Raw genomic sequence first — 13,813 nt, forward strand, 5'->3', positions numbered from 1 at the left:
CATCGATTGCTCTCCCTGTTACGGCAATGGCCATTCTGTAAGTCTGGACCGCGTACGCTTCTTCAGTTTCTCTCAAGGCGGTGGTTTCTAGCCCCATCTGAACCGCCATGGTGGTCTTCTGCTCTGTCGTGGTAGTCACCATCTCTGCCTGCTCCGCTGTGGTGGTCTTCTGCTTCTGTGCCGTGGGAATCTTTAGTCCCATCTACTCTGTTTTGTTGGTCATCTGCTCTGCCGTGGTGGGCATCAGTGCTGCTTAGATGGTCTACAGTCCCACAAGCTCTACCCTGGACACCTTTCCTGCCAACTCCATTCTGGACACCTGCTCAGTTTTCTCTGCCCTGGCTCCCTGATCTGCCTTAATCTCCAGTCCTGCTTCCACTCCACGGACCTCAGCCTCCATCCCACCCCCGGGTCCGCTTCCACTCCAACTCTCTCCTGGTTTTCTGTAACTGTTTGTGGAGCATTACATCTGCCAGCTGGAGTGCCCATGATCTCCACTAGAGGGCACTCCTTCCATTTCCTTTGCTTTTCCCATCATGCCATACACACTTCCCATAACCCTTTGACTCATTATGCTTCATTACTTTCAGCTGTGTCTCAGAATCATTTAAGAAGCTATAATGCTATAACATCAGTTAGTTGACTAATTATTAATTAAGTGTTGCCAATTGTTATATCCTTTAAATGACTACTATTGATATGTGAGGTAAGGAACTGTGTTGCAATTAAAGGAACACTCCACTTTTTTTGAAAATAGGCTAATTTTCCGACTCCCCTAGAGTTTTACGCAGTGTCTGTCACAAATGTCTCCATGGTTACAAGGCACGCTCCCTGTGCAAGCAGGGGGTCACAGGCACTGCGTAATATCATTGCGCCTGCTGCACCCATGGTATGGCAGCAAAGTTCCTTGATTATTACGCCGGAATGAGAGTATAGTTCCTAGCCATATCGGCCTAGAAAATCGCAACTTCTCTTTTTCCGTTGGTCTTAGTACATGATGTAACCACAGAAGAGTCAAGTTTTAAATAGGAAAAATATCAAAACTCTTTGGTAATTTTTGAACGAGATGCTAACGGTCTAATCAGATTCAATGAATTATTCTAAGCTATGCTAAAAATGGTACCGCCAGACCCGGAGATCGGCTGCATGGATTCGAAAATGGTAAAACTCAACTGTTTAACTCTAGGGGAGTTGGAAAATGAGCCTATTTTCAAAAAAAGTGGAGTGTTCCTTTAAGGATAGACAAGAAGAAATTGGACATCCTTGTCTAATTCCTCAATTTAAAATGAATCTAGGTGAAGTACCATTACTTAGTTTGACTGAGCTATTTCCATTTATGTATAGTATTTTAACCATCCTGCAGAAGTTGCCAAAGCCAATGTTTTGAAAATTGGCTTTGAAAGTGTTGATCTAAATCTTTTAGGTAAAGATTCAAAGAAATTTGATTCATGTGTTGTTAGGATTATTTAGAATTATACAAATAACTATAAAATTTGGCACAGAACTTTGCAATGTTTTTGGGGTCATGAGTAAATATTAACATTAATCATGAGTTTTTTAAATTGGTTGTTTTTTGTTTGCTCTTTCCAATCTGAAAAAAACAGGTAGGCAACCTCATTCCATTTTCTGCGTGATCTAATAAACGCCCCTTCATATTTGTTTATATATGTTGGCTAACTTCTGCTTTTTCACAATCAAGTAAATCTACATTTTTAGATAAAAAAAATTGTGATTTTGCATAATTGTATTTTCATCATTTTTGTTTTTTTTTAATTTGCCAAATCACTACTATATTTTGCAAGATATTTGCCAACTTCCTATTTAGTAAATTCCAATTTGTTGCTATAACTGTTCTCCTAACTGTTCTCTCTTGCTTTATTTCCATTTTTGTTTGTGAATTATCTTATTGATTTCATCTTTTACTTCACTATAAGAGAGAAAATTGAGTTGTTAAGTTTCCAGTTAGAAGAGAATCCACACACATTATCAGAAGCTAGAAGATGGGTGCGAATAAAGATGCTCTCATGATCAGAAAATGGTGATGGCAAAATGTCAGTATAATTCTTAGTATAATAAACCTGTGAAGCCACAGGTCAATTTACCCTTCGCTGGGAGTTTGATTGACAAGCGATCTAACCAATCACAATGCCGAATCCGCCATTTTGTCCGTCAAAGCAGTCAGGAGTTAGAAGATTAACCTTGGTGGACTTGAACTTGAAAAATGGCATGTACTGACGTCTTTCCGCATTTGAAACAACATTCCTTCTCATGTTTATTTGATGCTATAAACTAACTAGTAGGAAGAGATGATCGGTTCACAAACCGCTTGAGCTGAGGCGCTACAGAGATCTGTCACGACACATTCATTTCTAAAAAAATTACACAATTTGAAAGCTGGGACTTTGTTTAATATCATAAGTAACCTGCTCTGTCTTGTCTGTCGAAGTGTTGTCAGCTTTGCTCCACAATGTATTTTTCACTCTGTGTGGCAAGACAGCACCATGGTTTGTCGGACAAAGCAACAGTAACTAAGGGGGGCGGGTCTTTGCAAAGGGTCTGGGAGGAGAGAGTTATTGCTCCATGTGGGATGCAAATCCCTCCAATTATCGTTTAAGGGGAATCTTTGCATAAACATTTTCAAGTATAGGCTAGTATTATCAGGGAGTTTTGGAGGCCATCTGTCTATCTAAAGCCACATTAAAATCTCTACCAATATAGCCTATTATTAGCCTTATTTTCTGGTCAGTTAGAAGAGCTACATGTGCAGATATTGTATGTACATTTATACAAAAAAACAAAAAATCACCTAACTATAAAATACTTAAATAACCATTACACTGAACTAGTGTGATGGTACCAGCACATGCTCAGAGATCTTCCTGTGCCCTCATGTGCCCTTGTTTCTGCTGGCTGTGTTTATAAAGCCCTTGTCACAACACGTTACTGTTCATACCCTGGTGGTCTCGCAATGAATTTCCAGAAGCTGATAAGAGCTATCTCCATATCATATAATACATTTACACCAAAACACACACAAAGCCATTTTTGCTTATCTATAAGACTAAATATGACTCCTTGCCTTTCCACAATTACATGTGGCTACATGCTGTAGTGTTGAATCAAACGGCTCACGGTCTAGACTGGCCTCAGAAAGTTTTTGAACATACAAATCAAACAAAGAGGTAGTTGCAAATAGATTAAATAATTCTTAGAACTAACTTCTCTTCTAGGAGCCATTTTTTATGACAAGCCAATGACTTAAGGAAGCAAATTGGTGATTCTTCTTTTTTTAAATTTTGAACAATAGCCTATATCTATTGTTGTGTTATTTCAAAGCTAAAACAAATTAGTACCTATTTTTTGTAAATTATTTTATCTAAAACTGCAACATTTTGTAATGTATTGTCTTTTAGTTTGTATTTGGTTTGTACTTTGTTCAAGCCTGTTTCCTTTCCTTCAATGTGGGAAAAAGATGATTTAAGTGACTTTGAAAGTGGCATGGTTGTTGTTGCCAGACAGGCTGGTCTGAGTATTTCAGAAACTAGAAAATATCTAGTGAGCAGCAGTTCTGCAGGTGTAACTCAAATAAGCACTGGTTACAACCAAGGTCTGCAGAAGAGCATCTCTGAATGTACAACAGCTTCAGAAGACCAAACCGGTGCCACTCCTGTCAGCTAAGAACAGGAAATTGAGGTTAAAATTCACAAGGCTCACCAAAATTGGACAATAGAAGATTGGAAAAATGATGCCTGGTCAGATGACTCTTGATTTCTGCTGTGACATTCAGATGGTAGGGTCAGAATTTGGCGTAAACAACATGAAAGCATGGATCCGTCTTGCCTTCTATCAATGGTTCAGGTTGCTGCTGGTGGTGTAATGGTGTGAGGGATATTATCTTGGCACACTTTGGGCCCCTTTAGTACCAATTGAGCATGGTTTAAATGCCATAGCCTACCTGAGTATTGTTGCTGACCATCTCCATTGCTTTATTATCAGCCCTATGTTATCAGCTAGATAACACGCGATGTCACAAAGCTCGAATCATCTCAAACTGGTTTCCTGAACATGACAGTGAGTTCACTATACTTAAATGGCCTCCACAATAACCTAATCTCAATCCAGTAGAGCACCTTTAGGATGTGGTGGAATGGGAGATTCATGGATCTGTAGCCAACAAATCTGCAGCAACGTGATGCTATCATGTCAATATGGACCAAAATCTCTAAGGAATGTTTCCATCACCTTGTTGAATCTATGCCACGAAGAATTAAGGCAGTTCTGAAGGTAAAAGTGGGTCCAATTAGGTACTAGAAAGGTAACTTGACATGACGATAACGCAGCCCTGCAAAGGCCTCCTTCCCTTTCCTTTCCCTATGTATAGATAAAACGTTATCAAATTAGAGAACAGATCAGCAGTATGATGCATAACTGTGACTGCAAAACAAACGTTTATCTTAGAAACCTTACCTTATCTAGGAAAAACTAAATGAGCCACCTGTTTGCTAGTTAAGCTATTGGACCAAATAAATGGGTACACTGTTAAACCGAACAGTGAAATTAATGAAATGAAATGAAATGAGTTTGTTTCACTCAAATAATAATGAAAGTTCATTTCTTAAAGGGTTTGTTCACCCAAAAATGAAAATAATGTCATTTATTACCTTCATGCGGTTCCACACCCGTAAGACCTTCGTTAATCTTCGGAACACAAACTGAGATATTTTTGTTGTAATCCGATGGTGAACACTGCTTCATGAAGCTTCGGAGCATTATGAATCAGCGTGTCGAATCAGTGGTTCGGAGCGCCAAATTCATGTGATTTTAGCAGTTTGACAGTTTGACACGTGATCCGAATCATGATTCAACACGCTGATTCATAACGCTCCGAAGCTTCCTGAAGCAGTGTTTTGAAATCGGCCATCACTATATAAGTCGTTATTTTGTTTTTTTTGCAGCACCAAAAATATTCTCGTCGCTTTATAATATTAATATTGAACCACTGTACTCACATGAACTGATTTAAATATGTTTTTAGTACCTTAATGGATCTCGAGAGAGGAAATGTCATTGCTGGCTATGGAGGCCTCACGGAGCCATTGGATTTCAACAGAAATATCGTAATTTGTGTTCCGAAGATGAACGAAGGTCTTACAGGTGTGGAACGACATGAGGGTGAGTAATAAATGACATTATTTTCATTTTTGGGTGAACTAACCCTTTAATAGAAAAACATTTCATTGTAGTAAGCTGAACTTAATATGACTGAGTTGAGTTGCAGCAGATTTTTAATTCCCAGTATGCATTGTATCATACTGTATAAAATGTGTGTTTTTGCACAAGATTAACATAGAGTATAAGTAAGTGTTTTATGTTGTGTTATGTTGGGATTTACAGGGTGTTCTGTTATGTTACTTTTGTAGAGTTATTGTGGTGAAGAGTAGAGCCTGTGGTTAGATTGAGGAAGGGCTGCAAAACGTTTAAGACCACATATACTGTATTTGTTTGATAATATACATGCAAGTATATAATGGCAGTCTCTTTGATAGTTACAATAGCATGTGTTATTTGCTATCTAACATTTAACCAAGATCCGAATGTGATGTTAATGTAAATGAACTGTATGTAATTAACATTATGATAAGTTGGGGCGTTTCTGAGAACTGTGGGAGCGAAGAGATGCCGGTTATTGTGATTGTTAATAAGAGATACCTGTACCACACTGGCCTTGCTCCGCTTCCACAGCTCTCGGCACCGCTCCACTTGTCACAGAAATTTTAAGTTCAACTAACTTAAATAAATGGGTTAGGTTACTTAAATGTTTTGAGGTAATAAGTTTCCTCAAATGTTGAGTATTCTGAACTTATTGAGTTTTACAGTGTACCTGATGCATGATCGTCTGTTACGTTATTAAAGTGAGATAACAGAAACCCTTCCTAAAATCATAAGTTTAATATCATCAATCTTGAGTTAACAATCAGTCAAATTGCGGGCCACTTGAAGGACCACTCAAGGTCCACCAGTTTAAAGGAACACTCCACTTTTTTTGAAAATAGGCTAATTTTCCAACTCCCCTAGAGTTAAACAGTTGAGTTTTACTGTTTTCTAATCCATTCAGCCCATCTCCGGGTCTGGCGGTACCACTTTTAGCATAGCTTAGCATAGTTCATTGAATCTGATTAGACCGTTAGCATCTCGCTCAAAAATGACCAAAGAGTTTCGATATTTTTCCTATTTAAAACTTGACTCTTCTGTAGTTACATCTTATACTAAGACCGACGGAAAATGAAAAGTTGTGATTTTCTAGGCCGATATGGCTAGGAACTAGACTCTCATTCCGGCGTAATAATCACGTAACTACTGCGTAAGGCGCTGCGTAATATCATTGCGCCTGCTGCACGCAAGTTCCTTGATTATTACGCCGGAATGAGAGTATAGTTCCTAGCCATATCGGCCTAGAAAATCACAACTTTTCATTTTCTGTCAGTCTTAGTACACGATGTAACTACAGAAGAGTCAAGTTTTAAATAGGAAAAAATATCTGAATGGATTCGAAAACGGTAAAACTCAACTGGAAAATGGGCCTATTTTTAAAAAAAGTGGAGTGTTCCTTTAAGAACCACTGTGGTAGGATAATTATGTGACAAACTATTTAAGATGCTGCATACTTGTAGAGGCTGTATTTAAAGACTGAGGAAGTTCAGAATGCTCAACAATATTTTTTTAAATAGTAGGCAATGAAGTAAAGCACACTACATATTGGGCAGTATTCAAAGCAATCTGCTAGTATCCCATTCTACCTTTGACTTCTACATGCTATGTTCAATCAACATTAAATAAAAACTTCCCAGCATGGAGTAAAAGCCAAAATTTGTTCACACTTGGATCACATTTCAACTGATAGATCTTGTGCACTCATGCACTTCTATTTTAGAAACAAAATGCAATGACATTTTTGGGGGGTGTGTGTGTGTGTGTGGGGGGGGGGTGTTTCTAGCTTGGTGGTGTTTCTGTGATTGTGATCTTGGTGGAAGGCTATTATTGTGCTAGTGATGTGATTGAATTTCCTCCCTCCCGCTGCCTGCCACTGAACCATTACAGTCAGGGTACCAGCAACTCTGTTAATTACCAGCTCCTATTCACACGGATGCTGTGAAAGAGCTTTGTTGACAGTCTCATTCCTCCTTGACAGAGAGCGTTCTTCCAGCCTTCATGGTTCATTGGTTTTCCTCTTTGCTGGTTTTCTGTCTCTCACTGATTCCTGGTCAGTTACGGTGGTTAAGAGTTTGCAGGTACATTAGCAAGAAAAGGGCATGCATACCACTTCCCTGTGGTTTAGCTAAAGCGTGAAAAATAAGCAGAGATGAAGAGGGTATTTTTGTGGCTTGATGTGGTTTATACTTCCTCCATTTCCTTTTACAAAGTAAAGAATACATTCCAGAACACACTATGCAGGGGGGTTTGCATGTCCACAGAGGGGGAGGGTGTTAAATCTTTGCGTACTTAGAGGAGGAAGAGATGGTGAATATGACGTATAATAATATTACATGCTTCAATGAAAGCAATATCAATCCTTAACCTTATTTAGCACAATGTAGAGAAGGACTTATTCTTTTAGAGGATAGTGAAATTAACTTAAATTTAAATTGGCCATAGCATAATAAAAGCAATACTGCATATGCATACAGTATGTGCACAGTAGTAAAATTGTATCAGTTTCTTTTAGAAGATATTAGAATGAAAGCTGGAAATATGCAACCACCTCCCAAAGCATATCATAGCATTAGGAATGTTTCTAGTCTTTCATAAGTAAGGCCTAAATTAAAAAAAAAAAAATTGTTTTGTTTTGTTTTTTTAAATTATAAATTGTCTTTACCTGAAGTACAGAGTCATTCACAAGCTGCATGCGGAATACAGAGCTGTTTGATAAAGTATCCCATTACTATTTCAATGTGAGAAACCCCTGAAATGATTCAGTGTGTGATTAAACTGTCTGAATGAATCAAACTAAGGGTACATTTAGATGACAGTGATGTACTAAAAACAGAATTTTTCATTTTTCTCGTACAGAAGATAATGTCAAAACATTCCCCATTCACACGGATCCATGAAAAAAAAAAAAAGAGTAAAAACGCTGTAATATGCATGCCAGGCCAGTAGTTGGTGACATCACGGTTGTCACAAATTCGCGTTTTTTTGTAGTTTACACAAAAAATATACATGATAATGGTACCGCTTTAAAAATTTTCCACTTTTGGGGCGTTTACACAACACCATTTTCAACTAAAAACAGAATAATTTTTTTGCGTTTGGTTTCAAAGTGCAATTTTTTGAAAACAATACTATTATCATCTCCGTTTAAACTACAACATTTGAATTTGTAAAAACTGTGATGTCAAGCACATGTGTATTATGTGTTCAGTCTATAGGTGCGTAGTATTTCTTTACAAAGTGACATCGCCAACTACTGGTCTGGCATGAATAATGCAGCGTTTTTAGTCGTTTTTGCAGATCCATGTGAACAGGGATCGTTTTGACAACGTTATCATCTGTACGCGAATAATGCAAACTAAACCGCTTTTAGTTCATCGTTGTCAGGTAAACATACCCTTTAAAACTAATTTTCAAAAGTTTGCATTTTCAGGCCCCCAAAACGGTGTTGTTGTGTAAATAAACAGCCAAACTGCATAAAAAGTTTTCCACTTTTAGTTCAAAATTTTGCCAACCCATTTGACCAATTAGATCAAAATAGGCATTTATATTAAATAATACAGCATTTTTAGTCGTTTTTGCAGATCCATGTGAACGTGGATCGTTTTGACAACGTTGTCATCAGTACGCGAAAAATGCAAAGGAAAATCTTTTCCGCTTTTAGTTCATCGTTGTCAGGCAAAGTGCATTCAACTTCGTCAAGTGGACAAGGGAAGTTTATTCGGACATACCCTCGACCCCTCGATTTTGACACGTGTGCATTTTGACTCGGAATTGACTCGTACTCGAACATATTAGGAATCGGACTCATTTCCGAGTCCACTCGAGTCCCATTCAAAATATTTCATGATTATTACAGTATGTTATTATTTCTGTAAATTGATGTATATCTGACACGTCAAATGATTGGTGATTTTCTTGTGCGCAACAGCGCATGACTTGAGACTAGTGCTAGTGCAAAGGCAGCAGGACTCAAATCATTTTACTGATCCGAACGTTTGAATCTCGTTCAGCAAAATGAACAAATCTTTTTTCAAGTCATTTCGTTCATTTCAGCAGAAAATAATTGAAATGTTACATTTTAAATTCGCCAACACATACAACTCAAAGTGATTCAAAGTGCAATTTTTTTAAAACAATACTGTTATCATCTCTGTGTAAACTACAACATTTGAATTTGTGAAAACGGTGACGTCAAACACGTGTATTACGTGTTCAGTCTATAGGTGCATAGTATTTCTTTACAAAGTGACATCGCCAACTACTGGTCTGGCATGAATAATGCAGTGTTTTTAGTCGTTTTTGCAGATCCATGTGAACAGGGATCGTTTTGACAACGTTGTCATCTGTGCACGAAAAATGCAAACTAAACTGCTTTTAGTTCATCGTTGTCCGGTAAGCATACCCTTTAAAACTAATTTTCAAAAGTTTGCATTTTCAGGCCCCCAAAACGGTGTTGTTGTGTAAATAAACAGCCAAACTGCATAAAAAGTTTTCCACTTTTAGTTGAAAATGGTGTTGTGTACTGTAAACGGACCCTCAATCTGGAAAATTTCTTTTTGCCAACCCATTTGACCAATTAGATCAAAATAGGCATTTATATTAAATAATACAGCATTTTTAGTCGTTTTTGCAGATCCATGTGAACGTGGATCGTTTTGACAACGTTGTCATCAGTACGCGAAAAATGCAAAGGAAAATCTTTTCCGCTTTTAGTTCATCGTTGTCAGGCAAAGTGCATTCAACTTCGTCAAGTGGACAAGGGAAGTTTATTCGGACATACCCTCGACCCCTCGATTTTGACACGTGTGCATTTTGACTCGGAATTGACTCGTACTCGAACATATTAGGAATCGGACTCATTTCCGAGTCCACTCGAGTCCCATTCAAAATATTTCATGATTATTACAGTATGTTATTATTTCTGTAAATTGATGTATATCTGACACGTCAAATGAATAGTTGATTTTCTTGTGCGCAACAGCGCATGACTTGAGACTAGTGCTAGTGCAAAGGCAGCAGGACTCAAATCATTTTACTGATCCGAACGTTTGAATCTCGTTCAGCAAAATGAACAAATCTTTTTTCAAGTCATTTCGTTCATTTCAGCAGAAAATAATTGAAATGTTACATTTTAAATTCGCCAACAAATACAACTCAAAGTGATTCAAAGTGCATTTTTTTGAAAACAATACTTTTATCATCTCTGTGTAAACTACAGCATTTGAATTTGTGAAAACGGTGACGTCAAACACGTGTATTACGTGTTCAGTCTATAGGTGCATAGTATTTCTTTACAAAGTGATATCGCCAACTACTGGTCTGGCATGAAAAATACAGCGTTTTTAGTCGTTTTTGCAGATCCATATGAACAGGGATTGTTTTGACAACGTTGTCATCTGTACGCGAAAAATGCAAACTAAACTGCTTTTAGTTCATCGTTGTCCGGTAAACATACCCTTTAAAACTAATTTTCAAAAGTCTGCATTTTCAGGCCCCCAAAATGGTGTCGTGTACTGTAAACAGCCCCTCAATCTGGAAAATGTATTTTTGCCAACCCATTTGACCAATTAGATCAAAATAGGCATTTATATTAAAATCTTGCATCGCTAGCTTCAATTCTAAACACAATATTGTCAGGGATAATGACTTTCAGGTAACCTCCTTTGACAGATTTATCACTAATATTTTACTGGGGCACAGCATTATTATTTCACTGATACTCTTGCCATTGGATATTATCTTGATAGCATCTTTGCATTTCCCAAGAACTTCAGTCCTTCATTGTGTAAAGGCTGACTCAATGTAAATCCATGACTGCATCACCTGAAGGCCTCAATTACAACATCAGCTGAAGATTATTAGGATTTTGTGGCTATTTCTGTCCGACTTCTCTTTTGTAGTAATAGGTTTTATTGATTGTTTATGTGCACCGCAGCTATTTCAGTTGCAATGGCTATTGATTTAATATTCAGTTGTTGCAGATCTCATATACACTACAAGCGAGTAATTTACAACACCATTAGTGAGGTTTCAGACTATGCTCTTTAACTGTGGTTTCAAAAAGTTCACTCTATGTGCTTGCATTGTAGACTATAATGGGAGCACTGTATTTGTCGCTAGCAGCGTAGATAGAGAATACACTTAAATATATAGTTTCTCAGATGTGAAATTTCAAATATTCTTTAAGGATTACATTAATTTTTTATTAACATTTTGGTAACACTCACAATAAGGTCCATTTGTTAACATTAGTTAAAGGATTAGTAAACTTTCAAATAAAATGTTCCTGATAATTTCCTCACCCCCATGTCATCCAAGATGTTCATGTCTTTCTTTCTTCAGTCAAAACGAAATTAAGGTTTTTGATGAAAACATTACAGGATTATTCTCCTTATATTGGACTTCAATGGCCTCCAAACGGTTGAAGGTCAAAATTACAGTTTCAGTGCAGCTTCAAAGGGTTTTAAACGATACCAGACGAGGAATAAGGGTCTTATCTAGCGAAACGATCGCTCATTTAAAAAAAAAAATGTAAATGTATATGCTTTATATAAACAAATGATCACCTTCCAAGTGGTTCCGCCAAAACCGCACTTTCGTATTCTTCAAAAAGCTTCGCTGTATGTCCTACGCCTTCCCTAAAATGTTCGTTCCAACATTGATGAATGTTTTCATCAAAAAAATTAATTTCTTCGACTGAAGAAAGAAGGACATGAACATCTTGGATGACGTGGGGGTGAGTAAATGATCAGGAAAAATTTTTTTGAAAGTGAACTAATCCTTTAATGCATTAACTAACATGAATTAACAATGAACCATATGTTTTCACTGCATTTATTAACCTTTCTTAATGTTAGTTAATACAAATGTTCATGTTAGTTCACAGTGTATTAACTAATGTTAACAGATGCAACTTTTGATCTTAAAAAATATATTGGTAAATGTCAAGATTAACATAAATGCTGTAGAAGTGTTGCTCCTTTGTTTGTTCACATTAACTAATGCTAACAAATGAAAACTTATTGTAAAGTGTTACCAACCTTTTTTTAAATAATTTATTTAAAATTGTAGCCTATCCATTCATTGTGTTTAATGAAAATATGACACAGCCATGAAGTTTTGTGCTAAAACAAAGTATGGAAAAGGAGAAAATATAAAGAAAGGAATTCATAATCTCAAAAAGTTAAGATAAACAGATTTAAAATGAAGTAAGAGGCATAGTTTTCTAAATGTAAAGAGAGTATAATTAATTTAAGGCCCATTTAACCTTTTTTATTTGTTTGTTCCTTGATTATTGTTCACATTCACTGTACCTGTACATGCTCCTGAGAGGAAACTATGAACATTTTCAGGACCACAACCAGTACGCATACAAACACCTCTAAGACATTGGTTAAAGAGTGTATCATCTGTAAAACATTACATTTGATTAACATCTGATAAACATCAAGTTTAATCAACTCAAGGTTTTAAAGGTGACGAAACAATGAAGAATTTACTGGCAAGTATACAGTACTTAGTAGCCCAGATCAATGCTGCCACTCACACTAGTCCTTGAGTTCCTCTGCCCTTCTCTGAAGACATTCCCTGAGGTAGACTGACCTCCAGAAGGTTCTGCAGGTGTTTAATGTAGCTTATGGCCGCCCGCAGTGTCTCTACCTTGCTTAGTCTTTTATCCTCAAATTCCTGTGGTAAATGTTCACGGAGTCTCGCATATCCCTCATTGACACATCGGACTCTCTGCCGCTCTCTCTCGTTGCGTTTGTGGATGAACGCAGGTTCCAAGGAGTAGTCGTGTACACTGAAGTTCCCATGGTAGGACAGGTAGGAAAAGCATCCGATGTACCGCTGACTGTTGACTTGCTCTTGGTAATTCTGGGGATTTTTCAGTGCATCTTTGAAGGGGAAATAGTGCTGGTTGAAAGACGAGCCAAACGTCAAGGGATGAGCATATGACACTCGGTCCACGACTCCGTGATCAGATCCCATTTTTCTGGAAAAAACAAAACATATAAGCATCAGATTTATGAATTAGGACAAATAAGCTGAGAGTTCCTTTGCAGATCACCTTTGCACTGATGTCTCTGCTCTTGACATAAAACATGGATGTCAATTCTGAAGTTTATTCTTGGGTTCAGTCAGCATATTATCATCTTCATCTTCTTTCTGCAAGTAAAAACTTCTCCCTTCCTTCCTTTCTCTTATGAGAGCTGGTAAATGAAGGGATGTAACTTGAAGGAGGACGTCCTCTGTTCCTTTAAGCAACAATCATTTCATGGTAAATATGCTTTTGTAGAGGGAGGGACACGCCTCTCCTGTTGAATTTGGTTTTGAAGAATAGGGGTAGACCATGTGTACAGTTGGAACAGAGGGACAGTTGAAACACTAAATAACTTTCAAGTACATCACACCTGACCAATGATTTTTGCTCCACACATGCATCGTAGTGTCCTCTTCAACTGGGCAAAATGTAAAGGATGTACGGTTCTCTAATCTGAAGATACCTTTTTTCATGGTAAATTTTTCACTTCATTTTGTTTCATTTTTTGTTTTTTATTGCTGAAGTAAGTGTGTTGAACTTTCTACTCCTGCGTCCTATTTC

The 13,813-nt window shown here is 37.4% G+C and overlaps 1 protein-coding gene across 1 annotated transcript; it reads right to left on the reverse strand.

Annotated features, from left to right (window-relative positions):
* Window positions 1-12,417: 12,417 nt before the first annotated feature.
* Window positions 12,418-13,538, reverse strand: LOC125244771 (achaete-scute homolog 5). Its single transcript, XM_048155008.1, has 2 exons — window positions 13,280-13,538; window positions 12,418-13,204 (listed from the first exon to the last, which is right to left on the reverse strand). Exons 1-2 carry the CDS (start codon window positions 13,306-13,308, stop codon window positions 12,754-12,756), a joined length of 480 nt encoding a protein of 159 aa, XP_048010965.1. The 5' UTR covers window positions 13,309-13,538; the 3' UTR covers window positions 12,418-12,753.
* Between the last annotated feature and the right edge of the window lie 275 nt (window positions 13,539-13,813).

Source organism: Megalobrama amblycephala, linkage group LG14, assembly GCF_018812025.1.
Source record: "Megalobrama amblycephala isolate DHTTF-2021 linkage group LG14, ASM1881202v1, whole genome shotgun sequence".
In the NCBI taxonomy this organism is placed as follows: Eukaryota; Metazoa; Chordata; class Actinopteri; order Cypriniformes; family Xenocyprididae; genus Megalobrama; species Megalobrama amblycephala.

What these genes read in the sequence shown, in the direction of transcription:
- LOC125244771 (XM_048155008.1), bottom strand. Translation starts at nt 13,308, where the DNA reads ATGTCAAGAGCAGAGACATCAGTGCAAAG. An exon ending in GCAGAGACATCAGTGCAAAG is followed by an intron (nt 13,205 to 13,279) that starts GTGATCTGCAAA and finishes TGTTTTTTCCAG; the next exon opens with AAAAATGGGATCTGATCACG.